The sequence below is a fragment of the Chiloscyllium plagiosum genome, chromosome 7, assembly GCF_004010195.1.
Source record: "Chiloscyllium plagiosum isolate BGI_BamShark_2017 chromosome 7, ASM401019v2, whole genome shotgun sequence".
In the NCBI taxonomy this organism is placed as follows: Eukaryota; Metazoa; Chordata; class Chondrichthyes; order Orectolobiformes; family Hemiscylliidae; genus Chiloscyllium; species Chiloscyllium plagiosum.
In genome coordinates, this window is record NC_057716.1 from 88,407,677 (window position 1) to 88,417,776 (window position 10,100).

Below are 10,100 nucleotides of genomic sequence, written 5' to 3' on the forward strand. Positions count from 1 at the left end.
GGATGAATGCAGATTTCTCCAGCTTCCTCATTTCCCCTTCCCCCCCACCTTATCTCAGTCCCAACCCTCGGACTCAGCACCGCCTTCTTGACCTGAAATCCTCTTCCCAACCTCTCAGCCCCCACCCCCTCTCCGGCCCATCAACCTCACCTTAACCTCCTTCCACCTATCGCATTCCCAATGCCCCTCCCCCAAGTCCCTCCTCCTTACCTTTTATCTTAGCTTGCTTGGCACACCCTCCTCATTCCCGAAGAAGGGCCTATGCCCAAAACGTTGATTCTCCTGCTCCTTGGATGCTGCCTGACCTGCTGAACTTTTCCAGCAACACATTTTTCAGCTCTGACCTTTCAGAATTAAGGAGAATCCAAAGGGTTTTTACAAATACATTAAGGACAAAAGGGTAACTAGGGAGAGAATAGGGTCCCTCGAAGTTCAGCAAGGCGGCCTTTGTGTGGAGCCACAGAAAATGGGGGAGATACTAAATGAGTATTTTGCATCAGTGTTTACTGTGGAAAAGGATATGGAAGATATAGACTGGAGGGAAATGGATGGTGACATCTTGCAAAATGTCCAGATTACAGAGGAGGAAGTGCTGGATGTCTTGAAACATTTAAAGATGAAAAACTCCCCAGGACCTGATCAGGTGTACCCGAGAACTCTGTGGGAAGCTGGAGAAGTGATTGCTGGGCCTCTTGCTGAGATATTTGTATCATCGATAGTCACAGATGTGGTACCGGAAGACTGGAGGTTGGCAAACATGATGCCACAGTTTAAGTTGGGTGGTAAGGACAAACCAGGTAACTATAGACCAGTGAACCTGATGTCGGTGGTGGTCAAGTTGTTGGAGGGAATCCTGAGGGACAGGATGTACATGTATTTGGAAAGGCAAGGACTGACTAGAGATAGTCAACATGGCTTTATGCATGGGAAATCATGTCTTACAAACTTGAGTTTTTTGAAGAAGTAACAAAGAAGATTGATGAGGGCAGAGCAGTAGATATGATCTATATGGACTTCAGTAAGGCGTTTGACACGGTTCCCCATGGGATTCTGATTAGCAAGGTTAGATCTCATGGAATACAGGCCATTTAGATACAGAACTGGCTCAAAGGTAGGTGGTGGTGGAGGGTTGTTTTTCAGACTGGGGGCCTGTACCAGTGGAGTGCCACAAGGATCAGTGCTGGTCCCTCTACTTTTTGTCATTTACATAAATGATTTGGATGCGAGCATAAGAGGTACAGTTAGTAAGTTTGCAGATGACATCAAAATTGGAGGTGTAGTGGATAGCAAAGAGGGTTACCTCAGATTACAACAGGATCTTGACCAGATGGGCCAATGGGCTGAGAAGTGGCAGATGGAGTTTAATTCAGAAAAATGCAAGGTGCTGCATTTTGAGAAAGCAAATCTTAGCAGGACTTATACACTTAATTGTAAGGTCCGAGGGAGTGTTGCTGAACAAAGAGTGCAAGTTCATATCTCATTGAAAGTGGAGTCGCAGGTAGATAGGATAGTGAAGAAGGTGTTCGGAATGCTTTCCTTTATTGGTCAGAGTATTGAGTACAGGAGTTGGGAGGTCACATTGGTTAGGGCACTGTTGGAATATTGCATGCAATCCTAGTCTCCTTCCTATCGGAAAGATGTTGTGAAACTTGAAAGGGTTCAAAAAAGATTTACAAGGATGTTGCCAGGGTTGGAGGATTTGAGCTATAGGGAGAGGCTGGACAGGCTGGGGCTGTTTTCCCTGGAGCATCAGAGGCTGAGGGGTGACCTTATAGAGGTTTACAAAATTATGAGGTGCATGGATAGGGTAAATAGGCAAAGTGGACTCCCCTGGGGTCGGTGAGTCCAGAACTAGAAGGCATAGGTTTAGGGTGAGGGGGGAAAGATATAAAAGAGAACAAAGAGGCACTCTTTTCATGCAAAGGGTGGTACGTGTATGGATTGAGCTGCCAGGGGAAGTGGTGGAGGCTGGTACAATTGCAATATTTAAGAAGCATTTGGATGGGTATATGAATAGGAAGGGTTTGGAGGAATATGGGTCGGGTGCTGTCAGGTGGGACTAGATTGGATTGGGATATCTGGTCAGCATGGACGGGTTGGATCAAAGTGTCTGTTTCCATGCTGTACATCTCTATGATTCTATGACTCTAATTGCTCTGATTTTATTAAAATCTTCTCTTAACTGTCATGACTAAAGACGTACAATATATTTTCAACAATGGGGCTTTATTACAAACAGATTGTAGTTGGCATTATTATCCAATTTTATATTAAAATGTGGTGATTCTATATTCCAGTTTGCTATCATATTTCTAACAGAAACAGGCATTCTGCTACCAAAGATAGGACGATTACAGATTTGTCATAAAACATAGGAAACCTGAAGAACAGTTGGAAAAGTGAGGTAAATTATAAACCTCAAAACAGAGAAAGAATGATCTCAAAACAGAAAGAATGTATCAAAAGGCTTTGACAGAATTATTTCCAAATAATTAATATTAAATTATAATCCAATGCCTGCCAAAGCTTGCATTTGTAAGTCTCTCAGGATGAATATTGCATAAAAACTTCATGAATGTTCTTGAACTTGATTGTTGGTGCTGTATAGGGTTCAAGCATGATTGGGCGGCACGGGGATAAGCCGTTGACACTGCTGCCTCACAAGGGACCCATTTGATTTCACCCTCGGGCCAGTGTCTACATGGAATTTGCATGTTCTCTCTGTGTCTGGATGGGTTTCCTCTAGGTACTCTGGTTTCCTCCACCTTTGCCCACATTCCCAACCTTTCCCCCTTCATGCCCACCAGCCTGATGGTTTTCCCCACAAAGTCTTCCCACCATCCTTAGCCTGGTCCTATCTCCCCTCAGTCTGGTTCTGTCTGGTCCTTATCCCTTTCTGCTTATGGCTGCATCTGTTAATGTGTATATTCATGGGGAATAGCATGCATGCTCTGCAGTATCAGCAAATCCAACCTTTTAAAATTCTATCATGTAAAATAGCTGCTGTGTTCATCTGCCAACCCCAGGAAACCCACATGAAATCAGCTGCCTCAGAATTACCATTTTAATAAAGAGGCACTGAAGCTCAGAGAGGTGTCAAGAAATTCACATCTCCTGTTTTATTCACACTTAGATGATAAATTCACATGTTGGAAGATTAAATCTTGCTTACAACTATTCAGTTTGGAGTGAAACAATGACACAATCCCCAGAGGAACCATATATCAACAGCCTTTGAGCAACAAGTGAGAGAGAAAGCAACATGCATGAATAAATGCAGGGAATCTGAAAACTCTTCTGTACGTCCCAGAAACCAGTGCAGTGAAAAAGTAACTTGTGAAAACCCCCGCTCACTGCGAAATCACAGTTATCTGCAAGCTTCACCCTTCATAAGGAAACGGTGCAACAGCTAAACAGTTGACTCTCAGGTTTCATTCTTGTAACTCAAGGACTCTAAACACTATGCACTGCAACTGCATTGCTTTTATCTTCCTGTTTGTATAGATATACTGCTTACTCCTCTTTTTGAAGCTTATTACCTGTGTTGTCTGTAAATGTTTGAGATTTCTTATTTCTCTTGGATTGAATGGATAATAAAACTCTACTTACTCTCATTCATCCAAACAAACCTTGGAAATGGCTCCCCTCTTATCTTTAATCTGATTAACTAATGTTAATTGTAGAGTGATTGCTACATTCTGAAAAAGAAATGAAAATATTTGTTGTGACTGACTGGGGTTTAAAAATAGGGGAGCTTGTTATGATCAAGAGTAACACTGTAAGTCTCACTGTCTTCTTTCCTCACATCCTTGCAATTTTTCTGCTTCATGTAATTATCCGATTTCTGTTGAATGCTAATATCAAATCTGTATCTGTCACCTCCAACAGCAGACAGTCTAACCATCTTCACAGAAGAGATTTATTAGGATGTTGCTGGGTATGGAAGGCTTGAGTTCTAAAGAAAGGCTGGATAAACTGGGACATTTTTCCACTGGAGTGTAGAAGGTTGAAGGGTGACCTGATAGAAGTTTATAAAATATTGAAATATAGATAGAGTTGATGGTAGTTGTCTTTTCCCAAAGATGGGTAATTTCAAGACAAGGGGGTACTTTTTTAAGGTGAGAGGAGAGAGATTTGAAACAGACTTAAAAGGCAAAGTTTTCATATAGAGAGTGGTTCATGTGTGGAATGAACTTCTTGAGGAAGTGATGGATGTGATTACAATTCCGTTTAAAAGACATTTGGATGGATACATGAATGGAAAAAGTTTGGAGGGATATGAGCCAGCAGCAGACAGGTGGGACTAGTTTAGTTTGGGATCATGTTCGGCATGGACTGACTGGACCGAAGGGTTTGTTTCCATGCAGTATGACTCTATGACTCCATAATGCCATCTGATCCATTGAATAGTCTTCTTGTGGGTGGGAACAAAGACAAAATCAAAACACTTGGAAAACATCTGAACATATAACTGCTGAGTTGGATTGCCAAGAAATAAGTTTATTTTGGCTCAACAACCTTTAAATGTGGTCTGTCATGAAATATTTAATATTTTAAACAACACTGGAAATGAAAGCAAGTGGCAATGATAATGTAGAAATTGAGATGACAGATGTTGATTTTTACACAGATGTTTAAGAAATCAGAATATTAACAAACATTAAAGAAATCCAAATTCTATTCACTTTAAAATAGTGATGGAAAAGGATTGGCCAGATCTCAAAGTTGAAGTTCTAAATTGGAGAAAGGCCAATTTTGACGGTATTAGGCAAGAACTTTCAAAAGCTGATTGGAGGCAGATGTTCGCAGGTAAAGGGATGGCTGGTAAATGGGAAGCCTTCAGAAATGAGATAACATGAATCCAGAGAAAGTATATTTTGCTGTCAAGGTGAAAGAGAAGGCTGGTAGGCATAGGGAATGCTGGATGACTAAAGAATTTGAGGGTTTGATTAAGAAAAAGAAGGAAGCATATGTCAGGTATAGACAGGATAGATCAAGTGAATCCTTAGAAGAGTATAAAGAAAGTAGGAGTATACTTAAGAGAGAAATCAGGAGGGCAAAACAGTTAGGCCACTGTTAGAATATTGCGTGCAGTTCTGGACTCCTTCCTATCAGAAAGATGTTGTGAAACTTGAAAGGGTTCATAAAAGATTTACGAGGATGTTGCCAGGGTTGGAGGATTTAAGCTATAGGGAGGGGCTGAACAGGCTGGAGCTGTTTTCCCTGGAGTGTCAGAGGCTGAGGGGTGACCTTATAGAGGTTTACAAAATTATGAGGGGCTTGGATAGAGTAAATAGGCAAAGTCTTTTCCCTGGGTCAGGGAGTCCAGAACTAGAGGCCATAGGTTTAGGGTGAGAGGGAAATGGTATAAAAGAGACCTACAAGCCAAATTTTTCACACAGAGGGTGGTACGTGTATGGAATGAGCTGCCAGAGGAAGTGGTGGAGGCTGGTACAATTGCAACATTTAAGAGGCATTTGGGTGGGTATATGAATAGGAAGGGTTTGGAGGGATATGGGCCGGGTGCTGGCAGGTGGGACTAGATTGGGTTGGTTTATCTGGTCAGCATGGACGGGTTGGACCGAAGTGTCTGTTTCCATGCTGTACATCTCTATGACTCGATGGCTCTAAATCCATTGAGTTATGGATTTGCTCATGACGATTTTGAAAGTGACTCTTATGAGTCGGGAGAATGCTTAATAAAAATTATAAATGAAACCTTCTATATTTATTTAGACTCCACCAAACCCAGTAAAGCAAAATAAAGAAAGAAAGCAAAATAAAGAAAGGAGTATTGCGTACAGTTCTGGTCATAGCATTATAAGAAGGATGAGGAAGCCTTGGAAAGGGGTCAGACGAGCTTTGCTAGGATATTGCCTGGTATGGAGGGAAGGTCTTATGAGGAAAGGCTGAGGGACTTGAGGCTGTTTTCATTAGAAAGAAAAAGGTTGAGAGGTGACTTAATTGAGACATAAAAGATAATTAGAGGGTTAGATAGGGTGGACAGTGAGAGCCTTTCTCCTTGGATGGCAATGGCTAGCACGAGGGGACATAGCTTTAAATTGATGGGTGATAGATATAGGTCAGATGTCAGAGGTAGTTTCTTTACTCAGAGAGTAGTGGCGGCGTGGAATGCACTGCCTGTAACAGTCGTAGACTCGCTAACGTTAAGGGCATTTAAATGGTTATTCGATAGGCATATGGACGAGAATAGAATAGTGTAGGTTAGACGGTTCAAATTGGTTCCACAGTTCGATGCAACATTGAGGGCCGAAGTGCCTGTACTGCACTGTAATGTTCTATGTTCTATCTTTTGTCAAATAATGATTTTGAATACAATAGATTTGAGTGGATTTGGGGATTGGTGTTTCATGTCTGTTTGATTAAAATTGTAACTGGTAATTAAAACAATATGAAAGAAGATAATTAAGTAAACTGTTGAATGGAATCGGTCCAGATGCCCACTGATAAATAGCTCAAAAAATTATTTATCTTTGTTTTTGAATCTTATTTTTATCTTTCATCCCTTTTTTCCCAGTCATCGGCCAGGTAGCTCAACTTTTCTGAAATTAAAACAAAATGCTGGAAATAATCAGCAGGTCAGGCAGCATCTGTGAAGACAGAAAAAGAGTCAATGCTTCAGATCATTAGTATTTCATCCTGGAATTCAAGCATTTTCTGCTTTAGCTGTAGACTTCTATTCTAGACTTCTCTCCTTGAAGGAAAGCAAATCAGTTTTACCTATCCATTCATGTAACTGTAATCCCTAATCCTAGCACAATTCTAATAAAGTTCTTCTGTAGCCTTTCCAAAGCTTTTACGTCCTTTGTAATCTGTAATCTTGACATTTGAACACAATACATTTCAATAGAAAAAGACTAGGTGTTAATTTCAGAGAGATTCGTGGTCTATTTCTCTTCATGAGCTGTAGTGACTTTTACTCCTACTATTCCTTGCAGCTCAACTCATTAGCTATGTTCCATGCTCATCCTCTCTTCAGTTCACCAGTGACAGAGGAACTTGGCACTACCAGGACCTTTGGGAAAGTGCACTAATTCTCAAGCCCCATTACTCATGGTTCACCAGAAAAATTAATAGTTTAAATCAAGGTATGCAAATTTCCCAATTTATCTATCTATGGAATCATGCTCACTAGATTCCTGTACTTAACAATTATCTATTACAAATCAGTAAACTCTAATCACAAGTAAACAGCTATGAACTATCAACATATGACCCAACTAGTTAAAACTCAAAGGTCCTTTTAAAATCTCTACACACACATACAGACAGACAAGAACTGTGGGTGTTGTGAATGGAGGAAAAATGCTGGGAAATCACCTTTCAGTAGTGCCAGTCTAGAGGCTTCCATGAGATCTCCATTTTTTTCACAAAATCTTCAGTTTTCTGATGTCCATCCTTCCAGGCTCTCAATTCTTTGCCAAAGATAACATTGATTTTCACAGTTTTGTAGTCACTTTAGAATCAACAGCTTATAGCAAATGGTGAGAGAGAATAACTGACTGTCTCAAGATAGATGTAGAGAGAGACCCCAGCGTCTTCCAATGTGGAAAATCATCTGCCACTACCTTGTCCATACACACAAGCTGTTTGGCTGACTAGGAACCAGAGAGTTTTCATCAAGTTGATGACCTTTGAAATCACAAGTGATCACAATTGCACAAACCAATCAGCTATCTGTTGCTGGCTGATTATCACTTTGGACACATTCCCAGGTGCCATGCTATCTCATCTCAACTCCACTTCTTCCAAATCAGTCGAGTAAATACAACACACAATAAATTATTTATTTTCAAAACAGCCACAATTCCTTCCACAGTACCTGGTTTTTAAGTAATCCTTCCCCCATTTTGTATCATAGTTCAAAATATAGAAAAATAAAAAGGTGCAGTGTTTATATTTATATAATCAAGGTTTATAAAATATTCAGATCATTTGGCAATTTAGATTTAGAGGTAAACTAAATTTCTGTATAATTGATTTGTTTCCTTTAACTCTTATGGTCTTATGGTCTTAACAAAGGTCAGAGGTAATTTTGAACAATGAGTTCAAATGCGATAGATAATTGGTGAAAAGATATAGTTGACTTTAATGCTATGCAGAAAGACTGACCAGGTTTCAACGAAGAAAACAATGCTGTCACTAACACAAAGTCAGTTTATTTGTGGCAATCCAGACATCCAGAGCCAAAGAGAGGTCTTTACATTGTTCTTGCAGTTTTAGCTTACAGGGTGTTTCTTATATTTCAGTTCAGAAATGTTAGTAAAGATTAGATTAGATTCCCTACAGTGTGGAAACAGGCCCTTTGGCCCAACAAGTCCACACTGACCCTCCGAAGAACAACCCACCCAGACCCATTCCCCTACATTTACCCCTGACTAACGCACCTATCACTACAGGCAATTTAGAATGGCCAATTCACCTAATCTGCACGTCTTTGGACTGTGGGAGGAAACCGGAGCACCCGGAGGAAACCCACGGAGACACGGGGAGAATGTGCAAACTCCACAAAACAGTCGCCCGAGGCTGGAATCGAACCTGGGACCGTGGTGCTGTGAGGCAGCAGTGCTAACCACTGAGCCACCATGCACCACCTCCCTCCCCTGTGTACCTCATTATCATGGAAAGGAAAATGTTATAACCTGATCAGACAAATAAGAAATTAAAGAGTGAAGATTGGAGAGCTACTACAGTTGCGTTGAGTGTCTTTAAAAAATATTGTTAGGAAAAGAGATAAAATATTCTTTTTGCTGTTTATGTCAGGATCTAAATTATCATATATCTGTGGTTATTGTTATTTTTTCTTTTGTCAAAAAATTGTGTTCTTTTGTTATTAGAATATGTTTACTTAATATGTTCAATAATTGAGCAGCATGGTAACAAAACTTGAAAAGAGAAACCTTTTCTCTATCAAGTCAGGTTTCACTCTAAGATCTGAATGGTCCAGTATTATCAACAGCTGTGATTATAATACTTAAAAACCGCTAACCAATCCTAAATAGAAGCAGAAAATACTGGAAATACCCAGGAGGTCTGGGCAGTACCTCTGGAGAGAGAAATGGAGTTAAAGTTTGAAGTCTGTGACCTTTCATCAGAATTAATAATCCTGAATGACCAATCAGTAGACCTGCTTTAAACTGATTGAAGTACCCTACAGCAATTAGGTTAACTCTGCTGTTTATTAATTTTGCAGGATTTCATGTATGTGCAGCTGGATGGCTTTCAGGAGGGAGAGTTGGATATCCAATAGTAAAACCTGGACCCAACTGTGGTGGTGGAAAAACTGGTATAATTGACTATGGACATCGAGTGAATAAATCAGAATTATGGGATGCTTACTGCTACAATCCACATGGTTTGTTCAATAGAGTTACGCTTTTCTTAATCTTTAAAATGTTATCAATATTTACATAATAGCAATGAAGAACGCAACCAATTACAACTGCTGGATACTGTGACAGTATAACAGCATCACTATAATCACACAGGATTAGAATCATAGAAATGATACAGAACAGAAGGGGGCCATTCAGCCCTCTTCTCCATGCTGCCCAAAGACACCCAGATGCCATCTAATCCCATCTTCCTGCATACGGCCCAAAGCCCTGCAGCTTATAGCACCTAAGGTGCACATCCAGGTAGTTTTTAAAAATGTTGAGAGTCTCTGCCTCCACCAACTCACTACCCTCTGCGTAAATGAACTTTTCCTTGGAGGAGTGGTCCAGGAAATGGCTGATGGAATTCAATGTGAGCAAATGCGAGGTCTTGCACTTTGGAAAAAAGAATAGAAGCATGGATTACTTTCTCAGCGGTGAGAAAATTCGTAAAGCCAAAGTACAGAGGGATCCGGGAGTGCTAGTTGAGGATTCTCTAAAGGTAAACATGCAGGTTGAGTCCATGATTAAGAAAGCGAATGCAATGTTGTCAATTATCTCAAGAGGGTCGGAATATAAAAGCACCGTTGTGCTACTGAGACTTTATAAAGCTCTGGTTAGGCACCATTTGGAGTACTGTGTCCAGTTTTGGTCCCCACACCTCAGGAAGGACATACTGGAACTGGAGCGTGTCCAGCGGAGATT

At 40.6% G+C, this 10,100-nt stretch overlaps 1 protein-coding gene across 1 annotated transcript in view; it reads left to right on the forward strand.

Annotated features, from left to right (window-relative positions):
• Positions 1-10,100, forward strand: part of tnfaip6 (tumor necrosis factor, alpha-induced protein 6) — a 48,304-nt gene that overhangs the window by 28,197 nt on the left and 10,007 nt on the right. Inside the window, exon 3 of the mRNA XM_043694155.1 lies at positions 9,215-9,376. Coding sequence (XP_043550090.1) covers positions 9,215-9,376 — 162 coding nt within the window. The remainder of the gene's footprint in view (positions 1-9,214; positions 9,377-10,100) is intronic.